Source organism: Salvelinus fontinalis, chromosome 18, assembly GCF_029448725.1.
Source record: "Salvelinus fontinalis isolate EN_2023a chromosome 18, ASM2944872v1, whole genome shotgun sequence".
Classification (NCBI taxonomy): Eukaryota; Metazoa; Chordata; class Actinopteri; order Salmoniformes; family Salmonidae; genus Salvelinus; species Salvelinus fontinalis.
Genome location: NC_074682.1, coordinates 61,729,696 through 61,746,579, shown reverse-complemented (window position 1 = coordinate 61,746,579; position 16,884 = coordinate 61,729,696). Strand labels below are relative to the sequence as shown.

The 16,884-nt window shown below is 46.5% G+C and overlaps 1 protein-coding gene across 3 annotated transcripts in view; it reads left to right on the top strand.

Annotated features, from left to right (window-relative positions):
• The window catches only part of LOC129815843 (lysine-specific demethylase phf2-like), a 278,038-nt gene that overhangs the window by 71,254 nt on the left and 189,900 nt on the right, over positions 1-16,884 (top strand). For all 3 annotated transcript variants that reach the window (XM_055870000.1, XM_055870001.1, XM_055870003.1), the window contains one exon: positions 1,042-1,131. In XM_055870000.1, the coding sequence (XP_055725975.1) occupies positions 1,042-1,131 (90 nt within the window). The remainder of the gene's footprint in view (positions 1-1,041; positions 1,132-16,884) is intronic.

Below are 16,884 nucleotides of genomic sequence, written 5' to 3'. Positions count from 1 at the left end.
TGGAACATTGCTGCTATAACAGCCTCCACTCTTCTGGGAAGGCTTTCCACTAGATGTTGGAACATTGCTGCTATAACAGCCTCCACTCTTCTGGGAAGGCTTTCCACTAGACGTTGGAACTTTGCTGCTATAACAGCCTCCACTCTTCTGGGAAGGCTTTCCACTAGATGTTGAAACATTGCTGCTATAACAGCCTCCACTCTTCTGGGAAGGCTTTCCACTAGATGTTGGAACATTGCTGCTATAACAGCCTCCACTCTTCTGGGAATGCTTTCCACTAGATGTTGGAACATTGCTGCTATAACAGCCTCCACTCTTCAGGGAAGGCTTTCCACTAGATGTTGAAACATTGCTGCTATAACAGCCTCCACTCTTCTGGGAAGGCTTTCCACTAGATGTTGGAACATTGCTGCGGGGACCTGCTTCCATTCAGCCACGAGAGCATTAGTGAGGTCTGACGTTGAGGCGATTAGGTCTGGCTCACAGTCGGCATTCCAATTCATCCCAAAGGTGTTGGATGGGGTTGAGGTCAGGGCTCAGTCAAGTTCTTCCACACCAATCTCGACAAACCATTTCTGTGCACCTGGGCATTGTCATGCTGAAACAGGAAAGGGCCTTCACCAAACTTTTGCCACAAAGTTGGAAGCACAGAATATTCTACAATGTCATTGTATAATGTAGCGTTAAGATTTCCCCTCACTGGAACTAAGGGGCCCGAACCATGAAAAACAGCCCCAGACCATTATACCTCCTCCACCAAACTTTACAGTTGGCACTATGCATTCGGAAAGGTGGCATTCTACGACGATGCCACGTTGAAAGTCACTGAGCTTTTCAGTAAAGCCATTCTACTGCCAATGTTTGTCTATGGAGATTGCATTGCTGTGTGCTCGATTTTATACACCTGTCAGCAACGGGTGTGACTGAAATAGCCGAATCCACTAATTTGAAGTGGGTGTCCACGTACATTCTTACATATTGTTTTATAATCTGAAATATAAATCAATATTTCACTGTGTTGTCAACGTGTCGTTCCACCAGGCTCTGTTAGAACACGAGGATGAGCTTCCAGAGAACATGAAGCCCACGCAGCTCATCAAGGACCTGGCCAAGGAGATTAGGATCTCAGAGGTACGACTTCTTACCCTGTTCTACTGCCCTGTTCTACTGCCCTGTTCTACTGCCCTGTTCTACTGCCCTGTTCTACTGCCCTGTTCTGATCTATTCTGTTCTACTGCCCTGTTCTACTGCCCTGTTCTACTGCCCTGTTCTACTGCCCTGTTCTACTGCCCTGTTCTACTGCCCTGTTCTACTGCCCTGTTCTACTGCCCTGTTCTACTGCCCTGTTCTGATCTATTCTGTTCTACTGCCCTGTTCTACTGCCCTGTTCTACTGCCCTGTTCTACTGCCCTGTTCTGATCTATTCTGTTCTACTGCCCTGTTCTACTGCCATGTTCTACTGCCCTGTTCTGATCTATCCTGTTCTACTGCCCTGTTCTACTGCCCTGTTCTACTGCCCTGTTCTACTGCCCTGTTCTGATCTATTCTGTTCTACTGCCCTGTTCTACTGCCCTGTTCTACTGCCCTGTTCTACTGCCCTGTTCTGATCTATTCTGTTCTACTGCCCTGTTCTACTGCCCTGTTCTACTGCCCTGTTCTACTGCCCTGTTCTACTGCCCTGTTCTACTGCCCTGTTCTACTGCCCTGTTCTACTGCCCTGTTCTACTGCCCTGTTCTGATCTATTCTGTTCTACTGCCCTGTTCTACTGCCCTGTTCTACTGCCCTGTTCTACTGCCCTGTTCTGATCTATTCTGTTCTACTGCCCTGTTCTACTGCCATGTTCTACTGCCCTGTTCTGATCTATCCTGTTCTACTGCCCTGTTCTACTGCCCTGTTCTACTGCCCTGTTCTACTGCCCTGTTCTGATCTATTCTGTTCTACTGCCCTGTTCTACTGCCCTGTTCTACTGCCCTGTTCTGATCTATTCTGTTCTACTGCCCTGTTCTACTGCCATGTTCTACTGCCCTGTTCTACTGCCCTGTTCTATTCTGTTCTACTGCCCTGTTCTACTGCCCTGTTCTATTCTGTTCTACTACCCTGTTCTACTGCCCTGTTCTATTCTGTTCTACTGCCCTGTTCTACTGCCCTGTTCTACTGCCCTGTTCTATTCTGTTCTACTGCCCTGTTCTACTGCCCTGTTCTGATCTATTCTGTTCTACTGCCCTGTTCTACTGCCCTGTTCTACTGCCCTGTTCTGTTCTATTCTGTTCTACTGCCCTGTTCTATTCTGTTCTACTGCCCTGTTCTACTGCCCTGTTCTACTGCCCTGTTCTATTCTGTTCTACTGCCCTGTTCTACTGCCCTGTTCTACTGCCCTGTTCTACTGCCCTGTTCTACTGCCCTGATCTATTCTGTTCTACTGCCCTGTTCTTCTGCCCCGTTCTACTGCCCTGTTCTACTGCCCTGTTCTACTGCCCTGTTCTACTGCCCTGTTCTACTGCCCTGTTCTACTGCCCTGTTCTGATCTATTCTGTTCTACTGCCCTGTTCTACTGCCCTGTTCTACTGCCCTGTTCTATTCTGTTCTACTGCCCTGTTCTACTGCCCTGTTCTGATCTATTCTGTTCTACTGCCCTGTTCTACTGCCCTGTTCTACTGCCCTGTTCTACTGCCCTGTTCTACTGCCCTGTTCTATTCTGTTCTACTGCCCTGGTCTACTGCCCTGTTATACTGCCCTGTTCTATTCTGTTCTACTGCCCTGATCTATTCTGTTCTACTGCCCTGATCTATTCTGTTCTACTGCCCTGTTCTGATCTATTCTGGTCTACTGCCCTGTTCTACTGCCCTGTTCTATTCTGTTCTACTGCCCTGTTCTACTGCCCTGATCTATTCTGTTCTACTGCCCTGTTCTGATCTATTCTGTTCTACTGCCCTGTTCTGATCTATTCTGTTCTACTGCCCTGTTCTACTGCCCTGTTCTACTGCCCTGTTCTACTGCCCTGTTCTACTGCCCTGTTCTGATCTATTCTGTTCTACTGCCCTGTTCTACTGCCCTGTTCTACTGCCCTGTTCTACTGCCCTGTTCTACTGCCCTGTTCTGATCTATTCTGTTCTACTGCCCTGTTCTTCTGCCCTGTTCTACTGCCCTGTTCTACTGCCCTGTTCTGATCTATTCTGTTCTACTGCCCTGTTCTACTGCCCTGTTCTACTGCCCTGTTCTACTGCCCTGTTCTGATCTATTCTGTTCTACTGCCCTGTTCTACTGCCATGTTCTACTGCCCTGTTCTGATCTATCCTGTTCTACTGCCCTGTTCTACTGCCCTGTTCTACTGCCCTGTTCTACTGCCCTGTTCTGATCTATTCTGTTCTACTGCCCTGTTCTACTGCCCTGTTCTACTGCCCTGTTCTGATCTATTCTGTTCTACTGCCCTGTTCTACTGCCATGTTCTACTGCCCTGTTCTACTGCCCTGTTCTATTCTGTTCTACTGCCCTGTTCTACTGCCCTGTTCTATTCTGTTCTACTGCCCTGTTCTATTCTGTTCTACTGCCCTGTTCTACTGCCCTGTTCTACTGCCCTGTTCTATTCTGTTCTACTGCCCTGTTCTACTGCCCTGTTCTGATCTATTCTGTTCTACTGCCCTGTTCTACTGCCCTGTTCTACTGCCCTGTTCTGTTCTATTCTGTTCTACTGCCCTGTTCTATTCTGTTCTACTGCCCTGTTCTACTGCCCTGTTCTACTGCCCTGTTCTATTCTGTTCTACTGCCCTGTTCTACTGCCCTGTTCTACTGCCCTGTTCTACTGCCCTGATCTATTCTGTTCTACTGCCCTGTTCTTCTGCCCCGTTCTACTGCCCTGTTCTACTGCCCTGTTCTACTGCCCTGTTCTACTGCCCTGTTCTGATCTATTCTGTTCTACTGCCCTGTTCTACTGCCATGTTCTACTGCCCTGTTCTGATCTATTCTGTTCTACTGCCCTGTTCTACTGCCCTGTTCTACTGCCCTGTTCTACTGCCCTGTTCTGATCTATCCTGTTCTACTGCCCTGTTCTACTGCCCTGTTCTACTGCCCTGTTCTGATCTATTCTGTTCTACTGCCCTGTTCTACTGCCATGTTCTACTGCCCTGTTCTACTGCCCTGTTCTATTCTGTTCTACTGCCCTGTTCTACTGCCCTGTTCTATTCTGTTCTACTACCCTGTTCTACTGCCCTGTTCTATTCTGTTCTACTGCCCTGTTCTACTGCCCTGTTCTACTGCCCTGTTCTATTCTGTTCTACTGCCCTGTTCTACTGCCCTGTTCTGATCTATTCTGTTCTACTGCCCTGTTCTACTGCCCTGTTCTACTGCCCTGTTCTGTTCTATTCTGTTCTACTGCCCTGTTCTATTCTGTTCTACTGCCCTGTTCTACTGCCCTGTTCTACTGCCCTGTTCTATTCTGTTCTACTGCCCTGTTCTACTGCCCTGTTCTACTGCCCTGTTCTACTGCCCTGTTCTACTGCCCTGATCTATTCTGTTCTACTGCCCTGTTCTTCTGCCCCGTTCTACTGCCCTGTTCTACTGCCCTGTTCTACTGCCCTGTTCTACTGCCCTGTTCTACTGCCCTGTTCTACTGCCCTGTTCTGATCTATTCTGTTCTACTGCCCTGTTCTACTGCCCTGTTCTACTGCCCTGTTCTATTCTGTTCTACTGCCCTGTTCTACTGCCCTGTTCTGATCTATTCTGTTCTACTGCCCTGTTCTACTGCCCTGTTCTACTGCCCTGTTCTACTGCCCTGTTCTACTGCCCTGTTCTATTCTGTTCTACTGCCCTGGTCTACTGCCCTGTTATACTGCCCTGTTCTATTCTGTTCTACTGCCCTGATCTATTCTGTTCTACTGCCCTGATCTATTCTGTTCTACTGCCCTGTTCTGATCTATTCTGGTCTACTGCCCTGTTCTACTGCCCTGTTCTATTCTGTTCTACTGCCCTGTTCTACTGCCCTGATCTATTCTGTTCTACTGCCCTGTTCTGATCTATTCTGTTCTACTGCCCTGTTCTGATCTATTCTGTTCTACTGCCCTGTTCTACTGCCCTGTTCTACTGCCCTGTTCTACTGCCCTGTTCTACTGCCCTGTTCTGATCTATTCTGTTCTACTGCCCTGTTCTACTGCCCTGTTCTACTGCCCTGTTCTACTGCCCTGTTCTACTGCCCTGTTCTGATCTATTCTGTTCTACTGCCCTGTTCTTCTGCCCTGTTCTACTGCCCTGTTCTACTGCCCTGTTCTGATCTATTCTGTTCTACTGCCCTGTTCTACTGCCCTGTTCTACTGCCCTGTTCTACTGCCCTGTTCTGATCTATTCTGTTCTACTGCCCTGTTCTACTGCCATGTTCTACTGCCCTGTTCTGATCTATCCTGTTCTACTGCCCTGTTCTACTGCCCTGTTCTACTGCCCTGTTCTACTGCCCTGTTCTGATCTATTCTGTTCTACTGCCCTGTTCTACTGCCCTGTTCTACTGCCCTGTTCTGATCTATTCTGTTCTACTGCCCTGTTCTACTGCCATGTTCTACTGCCCTGTTCTACTGCCCTGTTCTATTCTGTTCTACTGCCCTGTTCTACTGCCCTGTTCTATTCTGTTCTACTGCCCTGTTCTATTCTGTTCTACTGCCCTGTTCTACTGCCCTGTTCTACTGCCCTGTTCTATTCTGTTCTACTGCCCTGTTCTACTGCCCTGTTCTGATCTATTCTGTTCTACTGCCCTGTTCTACTGCCCTGTTCTACTGCCCTGTTCTGTTCTATTCTGTTCTACTGCCCTGTTCTATTCTGTTCTACTGCCCTGTTCTACTGCCCTGTTCTACTGCCCTGTTCTATTCTGTTCTACTGCCCTGTTCTACTGCCCTGTTCTACTGCCCTGTTCTACTGCCCTGATCTATTCTGTTCTACTGCCCTGTTCTTCTGCCCCGTTCTACTGCCCTGTTCTACTGCCCTGTTCTACTGCCCTGTTCTACTGCCCTGTTCTGATCTATTCTGTTCTACTGCCCTGTTCTACTGCCATGTTCTACTGCCCTGTTCTGATCTATTCTGTTCTACTGCCCTGTTCTACTGCCCTGTTCTACTGCCCTGTTCTACTGCCCTGTTCTGATCTATTCTGTTCTACTGCCCTGTTCTACTGCCCTGTTCTACTGCCCTGTTCTGATCTATTCTGTTCTACTGCCCTGTTCTACTGCCCTGTTCTACTGCCCTGTTCTACTGCCCTGTTCTGATCTATTCTGTTCTACTGCCCTGTTCTACTGCCCTGTTCTACTGCCCTGTTCTACTGCCCTGTTCTACTGCCCTGTTCTACTGCCCTGTTCTACTGCCCTAATCTACTGCCCTGTTCTACTGCCCTGTTCTACTGCCCTGTTCTACTGCCCTGTTCTGATCTATTCTGTTCTACTGCCCTGTTCTACTGCCCTGTTCTACTGCCCTGTTCTACTGCCCTGTTCTGATCTATTCTGTTCTACTGCCCTGTTCTACTGCCATGTTCTACTGCCCTGTTCTGATCTATCCTGTTCTACTGCCCTGTTCTACTGCCCTGTTCTGATCTATCCTGTTCTACTGCCCTGTTCTACTGCCCTGTTCTACTGCCCTGTTCTACTGCCCTGTTCTGATCTATTCTGTTCTACTGCCCTGTTCTACTGCCCTGTTCTACTGCCCTGTTCTACTGCCCTGTTCTACTGCCCTGTTCTACTGCCCTGTTCTACTGCCCTGTTCTGATCTATTCTGTTCTACTGCCCTGTTCTACTGCCCTGTTCTACTGCCCTGTTCTACTGCCCTGTTCTGATCTATTCTGTTCTACTGCCCTGTTCTACTGCCATGTTCTACTGCCCTGTTCTGATCTATCCTGTTCTACTGCCCTGTTCTACTGCCCTGTTCTACTGCCCTGTTCTACTGCCCTGTTCTGATCTATTCTGTTCTACTGCCCTGTTCTACTGCCCTGTTCTACTGCCCTGTTCTGATCTATTCTGTTCTACTGCCCTGTTCTACTGCCATGTTCTACTGCCCTGTTCTACTGCCCTGTTCTATTCTGTTCTACTGCCCTGTTCTACTGCCCTGTTCTATTCTGTTCTACTGCCCTGTTCTACTGCCCTGTTCTACTGCCCTGTTCTATTCTGTTCTACTGCCCTGTTCTACTGCCCTGTTCTGATCTATTCTCTTCTACTGCCCTGTTCTACTGCCCTGTTCTACTGCCCTGTTCTGTTCTATTCTGTTCTACTGCCCTGTTCTATTCTGTTCTACTGCCCTGTTCTACTGCCCTGTTCTACTGCCCTGTTCTATTCTGTTCTACTGCCCTGTTCTACTGCCCTGTTCTACTGCCCTGTTCTACTGCCCTGTTCTACTGCCCTGATCTATTCTGTTCTACTGCCCTGTTCTTCTGCCCCGTTCTACTGCCCTGTTCTACTGCCCTGTTCTACTGCCCTGTTCTACTGCCCTGTTCTACTGCCCTGTTCTGATCTATTCTGTTCTACTGCCCTGTTCTACTGCCCTGTTCTACTGCCCTGTTCTATTCTGTTCTACTGCCCTGTTCTACTGCCCTGTTCTGATCTATTCTGTTCTACTGCCCTGTTCTACTGCCCTGTTCTACTGCCCTGTTCTACTGCCCTGTTCTACTGCCCTGTTCTATTCTGTTCTACTGCCCTGGTCTACTGCCCTGTTATACTGCCCTGTTCTATTCTGTTCTACTGCCCTGATCTATTCTGTTCTACTGCCCTGATCTATTCTGTTCTACTGCCCTGTTCTGATCTATTCTGGTCTACTGCCCTGTTCTACTGCCCTGTTCTATTCTGTTCTACTGCCCTGTTCTACTGCCCTGATCTATTCTGTTCTACTGCCCTGTTCTGATCTATTCTGTTCTACTGCCCTGTTCTGATCTATTCTGTTCTACTGCCCTGTTCTACTGCCCTGTTCTACTGCCCTGTTCTACTGCCCTGTTCTGATCTATTCTGTTCTACTGCCCTGTTCTACTGCCCTGTTCTACTGCCCTGTTCTACTGCCCTGTTCTACTGCCCTGTTCTGATCTATTCTGTTCTACTGCCCTGTTCTTCTGCCCTGTTCTACTGCCCTGTTCTACTGCCCTGTTCTGATCTATTCTGTTCTACTGCCCTGTTCTACTGCCCTGTTCTACTGCCCTGTTCTACTGCCCTGTTCTGATCTATTCTGTTCTACTGCCCTGTTCTACTGCCATGTTCTACTGCCCTGTTCTGATCTATTCTGTTCTACTGCCCTGTTCTACTGCCCTGTTCTACTGCCCTGTTCTACTGCCCTGTTCTACTGCCCTGTTCTACTGCCCTGTTCTGATCTATTCTGTTCTACTGCCCTGTTCTACTGCCCTGTTCTACTGCCCTGTTCTACTGCCCTGTTCTGATCTATTCTGTTCTACTGCCCTGTTCTACTGCCATGTTCTACTGCCCTGTTCTGATCTATCCTGTTCTACTGCCCTGTTCTACTGCCCTGTTCTACTGCCCTGTTCTACTGCCCTGTTCTGATCTATTCTGTTCTACTGCCCTGTTCTACTGCCCTGTTCTACTGCCCTGTTCTGATCTATTCTGTTCTACTGCCCTGTTCTACTGCCATGTTCTACTGCCCTGTTCTACTGCCCTGTTCTATTCTGTTCTACTGCCCTGTTCTACTGCCCTGTTCTATTCTGTTCTACTGCCCTGTTCTATTCTGTTCTACTGCCCTGTTCTACTGCCCTGTTCTACTGCCCTGTTCTATTCTGTTCTACTGCCCTGTTCTACTGCCCTGTTCTGATCTATTCTGTTCTACTGCCCTGTTCTACTGCCCTGTTCTACTGCCCTGTTCTGTTCTATTCTGTTCTACTGCCCTGTTCTATTCTGTTCTACTGCCCTGTTCTACTGCCCTGTTCTACTGCCCTGTTCTATTCTGTTCTACTGCCCTGTTCTACTGCCCTGTTCTACTGCCCTGTTCTACTGCCCTGTTCTACTGCCCTGATCTATTCTGTTCTACTGCCCTGTTCTTCTGCCCCGTTCTACTGCCCTGTTCTACTGCCCTGTTCTACTGCCCTGTTCTACTGCCCTGTTCTACTGCCCTGTTCTGATCTATTCTGTTCTACTGCCCTGTTCTACTGCCCTGTTCTACTGCCCTGTTCTATTCTGTTCTACTGCCCTGTTCTACTGCCCTGTTCTGATCTATTCTGTTCTACTGCCCTGTTCTACTGCCCTGTTCTACTGCCCTGTTCTACTGCCCTGTTCTATTCTGTTCTACTGCCCTGGTCTACTGCCCTGTTATACTGCCCTGTTCTATTCTGTTCTACTGCCCTGATCTATTCTGTTCTACTGCCCTGATCTATTCTGTTCTACTGCCCTGTTCTGATCTATTCTGGTCTACTGCCCTGTTCTACTGCCCTGTTCTATTCTGTTCTACTGCCCTGTTCTACTGCCCTGATCTATTCTGTTCTACTGCCCTGTTCTGATCTATTCTGTTCTACTGCCCTGTTCTGATCTATTCTGTTCTACTGCCCTGTTCTACTGCCCTGTTCTACTGCCCTGTTCTACTGCCCTGTTCTGATCTATTCTGTTCTACTGCCCTGTTCTACTGCCCTGTTCTACTGCCCTGTTCTACTGCCCTGTTCTACTGCCCTGTTCTGATCTATTCTGTTCTACTGCCCTGTTCTTCTGCCCTGTTCTACTGCCCTGTTCTACTGCCCTGTTCTGATCTATTCTGTTCTACTGCCCTGTTCTACTGCCCTGTTCTACTGCCCTGTTCTACTGCCCTGTTCTGATCTATTCTGTTCTACTGCCCTGTTCTACTGCCATGTTCTACTGCCCTGTTCTGATCTATTCTGTTCTACTGCCCTGTTCTACTGCCCTGTTCTACTGCCCTGTTCTGATCTATTCTGTTCTACTGCCCTGTTCTACTGCCCTGTTCTACTGCCCTGTTCTGATCTATTCTGTTCTACTGCCCTGTTCTACTGCCCTGTTCTACTGCCCTGTTCTACTGCCCTGTTCTGATCTATTCTGTTCTACTGCCCTGTTCTACTGCCCTGTTCTACTGCCCTGTTCTACTGCCCTGTTCTACTGCCCTGTTCTACTGCCCTGTTCTACTGCCCTAATCTACTGCCCTGTTCTGATCTATCCTGTTCTACTGCCCTGTTCTACTGCCCTGTTCTACTGCCCTGTTCTACTGCCCTGTTCTACTGCCCTGTTCTACTGCCCTGTTCTGATCTATTCTGTTCTACTGCCCTGTTCTACTGCCCTGTTCTATTCTGTTCTACTACCCTGTTCTACTGCCCTGTTCTATTCTGTTCTACTGCCCTGTTCTACTGCCCTGTTCTACTGCCCTGTTCTATTCTGTTCTACTGCCATGTTCTACTGCCCTGTTCTGATCTATTCTGTTCTACTGCCCTGTTCTACTGCCCTGTTCTGTTCTATTCTGTTCTACTGCCCTGTTCTATTCTGTTCTACTGCCCTGTTCTACTGCCCTGTTCTACTGCCCTGTTCTATTCTGTTCTACTGCCCTGTTCTACTGCCCTGTTCTACTGCCCTGTTCTACTGCCCTGTTCTACTGCCCTGATCTATTCTGTTCTACTGCCCTGTTCTTCTGCCCCGTTCTACTGCCCTGTTCTACTGCCCTGTTCTACTGCCCTGTTCTACTGCCCTGTTCTACTGCCCTGTTCTACTGCCATGTTCTGATCTATTCTGTTCTACTGCCCTGTTCTACTGCCCTGTTCTACTGCCCTGTTCTATTCTGTTCTACTGCCCTGTTCTACTGCCCTGTTCTGATCTATTCTGTTCTACTGCCCTGTTCTACTGCCCTGTTCTACTGCCCTGTTCTACTGCCCTGTTCTACTGCCCTGTTCTATTCTGTTCTACTGCCCTGGTCTACTGCCCTGTTATACTGCCCTGTTCTATTCTGTTCTACTGCCCTGATCTATTCTGTTCTACTGCCCTGATCTATTCTGTTCTACTGCCCTGTTCTGATCTATTCTGGTCTACTGCCCTGTTCTACTGCCCTGTTCTATTCTGTTCTACTGCCCTGTTCTACTGCCCTGATCTATTCTGTTCTACTGCCCTGTTCTGATCTATTCTGTTCTACTGCCCTGTTCTGATCTATTCTGTTCTACTGCCCTGTTCTACTGCCCTGTTCTACTGCCCTGTTCTACTGCCCTGTTCTGATCTATTCTGTTCTACTGCCCTGTTCTACTGCCCTGTTCTACTGCCCTGTTCTACTGCCCTGTTCTACTGCCCTGTTCTGATCTATTCTGTTCTACTGCCCTGTTCTTCTGCCCTGTTCTACTGCCCTGTTCTACTGCCCTGTTCTGATCTATTCTGTTCTACTGCCCTGTTCTACTGCCCTGTTCTACTGCCCTGTTCTACTGCCCTGTTCTACTGCCCTGTTCTGATCTATTCTGTTCTACTGCCCTGTTCTACTGCCATGTTCTACTGCCCTGTTCTGATCTATTCTGTTCTACTGCCCTGTTCTACTGCCCTGTTCTACTGCCCTGTTCTACTGCCCTGTTCTGATCTATTCTGTTCTACTGCCCTGTTCTACTGCCCTGTTCTACTGCCCTGTTCTACTGCCCTGATCTGATCTATTCTGTTCTACTGGGCAGGTTTACAAGGGCCTTTGTTGTTGTAGAGACTAGCGATGTAACGATTCACCGATACGCATCGTCCCGGGTTCAAATGTTTAAGATCTGACTATATACCTGTTGATCAGGTCTAACATTAGATACAATTCATCTGACTATATACCTGTTGATCAGGTCTAACATTAGATACAATTCGACTGTTCAGGGTCACCATCAGAAAAAGTTTGGGTCATTTTGCTTTAAACAATCAGTATATATGGTGATTTTTAGATATACAGGGTAAAGTTGATTAATTTCATAGCTTGGACAGCAATAACTTTCGCTCCCTGCACTGCGTGGACGAAGCTTGGGAAGAGAATATGCTCACGCTGAGTCAGTCAACTTCCAAACGGTCTAAACCAGGGGTGTCAAACATACGGCCCGCGGGCCGGAACCGGCCCCCAAGGAGGTTCGATCAGGCCCGCAGGATAATTTGAAAGTGGAAAAAATGCATAAAAGACATGGAATTAATATTTTTAATTCGCTGCAATTCATGGATTATCCGCTAAGGGGCGCACTCTTTCCATCAGAGTAGAAGACAAGCCGCATCACTGAGACAGACTGAAAACAGCAGACGGTATCAATGCGCCATCTGCTGCTTGTTACGACGTTGTCAAGAGATAAGATTAACGAATTGCTGGCGGGTCTGAGGAAACAGCAGTCAACTTTCATCCAGAGCCGAGAAGTCAGTGAAGCAGCGGTAAAAGCCAGCTACCTAATTGCTAGCGAAATAGCATTAGCATCGAAGCCGTATTCCGACGGTGACTTTGTTAAACGATGCATGATGAAGGCGGCTGAACTTGTATGTCCCGAGAAGCGACAAGCTTTTGCCAATATTAGCCTGACGAGGAATACTATAGCAGAGAGGATTTCTGAACTATCGGCAGATTTAGACAGTCAATTGAAACAGAGAGTCAAGTCATTTATTGCATTTTCCGTGGCAATTGACGAGAGCACTGACATCACAGACGTGGCCCAACTGGCCATATTTATTCGAGGAGTTGATGAGACATTGACTGTTACTGAAGAGTTTCTTGAGTTGGTGCCAATGATGGACACCACAACAGCCGAGGACATTTTCGGCTTTGTCGTTGCTGCATTGGACAGAGTTGGAGTGGACTGGTTCCGCGCTGTCAGCCTGGCTACAGACGGCGCGCCATCCATGGTCGGAAAGAAAGCAGGTGTCGCGACAAAGTTCAAAGACAAAGTACAAGCCCTTAATGGAGGAGATCGTTTCTGGACATTTCACTGTATTTTGCACCAGGAGGCATTGTGTTGCAAGTCGCTGAAAATGGACCACGTCATGGAGGTGGTTGTTCGCACTGTAAATTTCATCCGGTCCAGAGGTCTGAACCATCGTCAGTTTGACAAACTTCTCAGCGACAGCAACATTACCCACAGCCTGCCATACCACACTGAAGTGAGATGGTTAAGCCGAGGCGTTGTGCTGAGGCATTTCTTTGATCTACGAGAGGAAATCGGACAGTTCATGGAGAAAAAAGGAAAACCGGTGTTGGAATTACAATCTCAGGAATGGCCACGGGACCTTGCATTCTTGGTTGATATTACTGAACACTTGAACAATCTGAACAAAATGTTGCAAGGCCGCAAAAAAGTTGTCACACAGTTTTCTGACAACATACATGCATTTAAGTTGAAGCTGACTTTGTGGGAGATGCAACTGGCAAATGGCAACCCTGCTCATTTCCCCTGTCTGAGAGATGTGTGTGTGACCAGACCTGATGCGGACATGAAACGGTACAAAGACAAAATTGCAGGACTACTGCGGGAGTTTGAGAAACGTTTTCAGGTATTTGGTGAACTTGAGACAGAATTTTCAGTTTTTCGCTCACCTTTCACAGTTAAAGCTTCTGATCTGCCGGGCGAAATTCAGCTAGAGATAATTGATTTGCAGTGTGATGCAGATTTGAAGGGCAAATGTGCCTCTGTAGGTCTGGACAGATTTGATCAGTATCTACTACCAGGGTACCCCAAATTAACAGCCCTGGCTGCTAAAATTTTGTGCATGTTTGGGACAACCTACCTTTGTGAACAAATTTTCTCAGTGATGAATATCAATAAAACAAAAATGCGTTCAAGGCTCACAAACAAGCACTTAAATGACATTCTGAAAGTGACAGCTAGTCAGGACATGACACCTGGTGTTGATGCACTTGTACAGGCCAAAAGATGCCAAGTTTCAGGAACAAATACAAGTCCAGACTAGACTAACACCTTTAAAATGCTGCCTTAGATACTGTTTGCATTGAAAGAATAGAGCTCTGTGAAGATGAATCCTTACTGTGGTGATTTAAAAAATGTGCACTTTAATGTTAGTCAGCAGCTTCAAAACTAAAGTTGTGTGATGGAATTCTACTGTTCATACAACTCCATACATTTTCAGTCTGTATTGTATGTGTATGTATGTTTCATGTATGAAGTTTACAGATTTACAGGACAGGCGAACACTTTCTTCATTACACATTTAAAATCACTCTCCTTAGTTTGTAAGGTGTACGCAGGGATTACATTTAGATTTTATATGCGTATGTGTAAGTGGTTTAAAAATTCCTTTCTTTAAAAGTCTCATTTAATCTTAAAGTGCATTACTATATTTTTCAGTACCAATTAAAGTTTTGTGCCTTTGTACAATCAGTGGGATCAGTTGCAATGCATATTTGTGAATGATAAAAGTAAATTGCACATTTGTCTAAGGAAATATGAGGTGTTTCATGAAATGTTTTGTAAAAGGATAGTTCATTACATTTCAATATTTTCCTAATGTTCTTGTGCTTCTTTACACCAAAACAAAGGAAAGACATGATATTTTGGTTATTTATAGCAGAGTATGGTATAATTTTAATGGTCCGGCCCACTTGACATCTCCCTAGGCCGTATGTGGCCCACGATGCGAAATGAGTTTGACACCCCTGGTCTAAACCATTCCATTATGAGACGGGGGTGTGTAGTGTCGGCGTTTGTTGCTGGCATGTCATGCCTAAATTTTCTAATTTTGCCAATTAAAAAATATGTTAAAGCACAGTCGTGGCCAAAAGTTTTGAGAATGACACAAATATTAAATTCACAAAGTCTGCTGCCTCAGTTTGTATGATACTCCAGAATGTTATGAAGAGTGATCAGATGAATTGCAATTATTTGCAAAGTCCCTCTTTGCCATGCAAATGAACTGAATACCAAAAAAAAAACATTTCCACTGCATTTCAGCCCTGCCACAAAAGGACCAGCTGACATCATGTCAGTGATTCTCTCGTTAACTAAGATGTGAGTGTTGACGAGGACAAGGCTGGAGATCACTCTGTCATGCTGATTGAGTTCGAATAACAGACTGGAAGCTTCAAAAGGAGGGTGGTGCTTGGAATCATTGTTCTTCCTCTGTCAACCATGGTTACCTGCAAGGAAACACGTGCCATCATCATTGCTTTGCACCAAAAGGGCTTCACAGGCAAGGATATTGCTGCCAGTAGGATTGCACCTAAATCAACCATTCATCGGATCATCAAGAACTTCAAGGAGAGCGGTTCAATTGTTGTGAAGAAGGCTTCAGGGCGCCCCAGAAAGTCCAGCAAGCGCCAGGACCGTCTCCTAAAGTTGATTCAGCTGCGGGATCGGGGCACCACCAGTACAGAGCTTGCTCAGGAATGGCAGCAGGCAGTGAACCTACACACACAGTGAGGCGAAGACTTGTGGAGGATGGCCTGGTGTCAAGAAGGGCAGCAAAGAAGCCACTTCTCTCCAGGAAAAACATCAGGGACAGACTGATATTCTGCAAAAGGTACAAGGATTGGACTGCTGAGGACTGGGGTTAAGTCATTTTCTCTGATGAATCCCCTTTCCGATTGTTTGGAGCATCCGGAAAAAAGCTTGTCCGGAGAAGACAAGGTGAGCGCTACCATCAGTCCTGTGTCATGCCAACAGTAAACCATCGTGAGACCATTCATGTGTGGGGTTGCTTCTCAGCCAAGGGAGTGGGCTCACTCACAATTTTGCCTAAGAACACAGTCATGAATAAAGAATGGTACCAACACATCCTCCGAGAGCAACTTCGCCCAACCATCCAGGAACAGTTTGGTGATGAACAATGCCTTTTCCGTCATGATGGAGCACCTTGCCATAAGGAAAAAGTGATAACTAAGTGGCTCAGGGTACAAAACATCGATATTTTGGGTCCATGGCCAGGAAACTCCCCAGACCTTAGTCCCATTGAGAACTTGTGGTCAATCCTCAAGAGGCGGGTGGACAAACAAAAACCCACAAATTCTGACAAACTCCAAGCATTGATTATGCAAGAATGGGCTGCCATCAGTCAGGATGTGACTCAGAAGTTAATTGGCAGCATGCCAGGGCGGATTGCAGAGGTCTTGAAAAAGAAGGGTCAATACTGCAAATATTGACTCTTTGCATCAACTTCATGTAATTGTCAATAAAAGCCTTTGACACTTATGAAATGCTTGTAATTATACTTCAGTATTTCATAGTAACATCTGACAAAAATATCTAAAGACACTGAAGCAGCAAACTTTGTGGAAATTAATATTTGTGTCATTCTCAACTTTTGGCCAAGACTGTAGATGGTAATATCAGTGATGAATGAGCCATCTGATTCAATGAATGATGGAGCTGAGTTTGCCTTTTTGTCCAAAATGTAATTTAAGGTGCTCCAAAGTTTTTTACTATCGTTCTTTATGCCATTTATCTTTGTTTCATAGTTTAGTTTCTTCATATTTTTATTTAGTTTAGTCACATGATTTCTCAAGCTGCAGTACGTTTTTCCAATTGGTTGGGTTGCCAGACTTATTGGCCATTCCTTTTGCCTCATCCCTCTCAACCACAAAATGTTTCAATTCCTCATCAATCCACGGGAATTTAACTGGTTTTACAGTCATTTTCGTAATGGGTTTATGCTTATTAGTAACTGGAATAAGCAATTTCATAAATGTGTCAAGTGCAGCGTCTGTTTGCTTCTCATTACACACCACAGACCAGCAAATGTTCTTTACATCAACAACATAGGAATCACTACAAAACGTATTGTATGACCTCTTATACACTATATTAGGCCCAGCCTGACCTCTTATACACTATATTAGGCCCAGCCTGACCTCTTATACACTATATTAGGCCCAGCCTGACCTCTTATACACTATATTAGGCCCAGCCTGACCTCTTATACACTATATTAGGCCCAGCCTGACCTCTTATACACTATATTAGGCCCAGCCTGACCTCTTATACACTATATTAGGCCCAGCCTGACCTC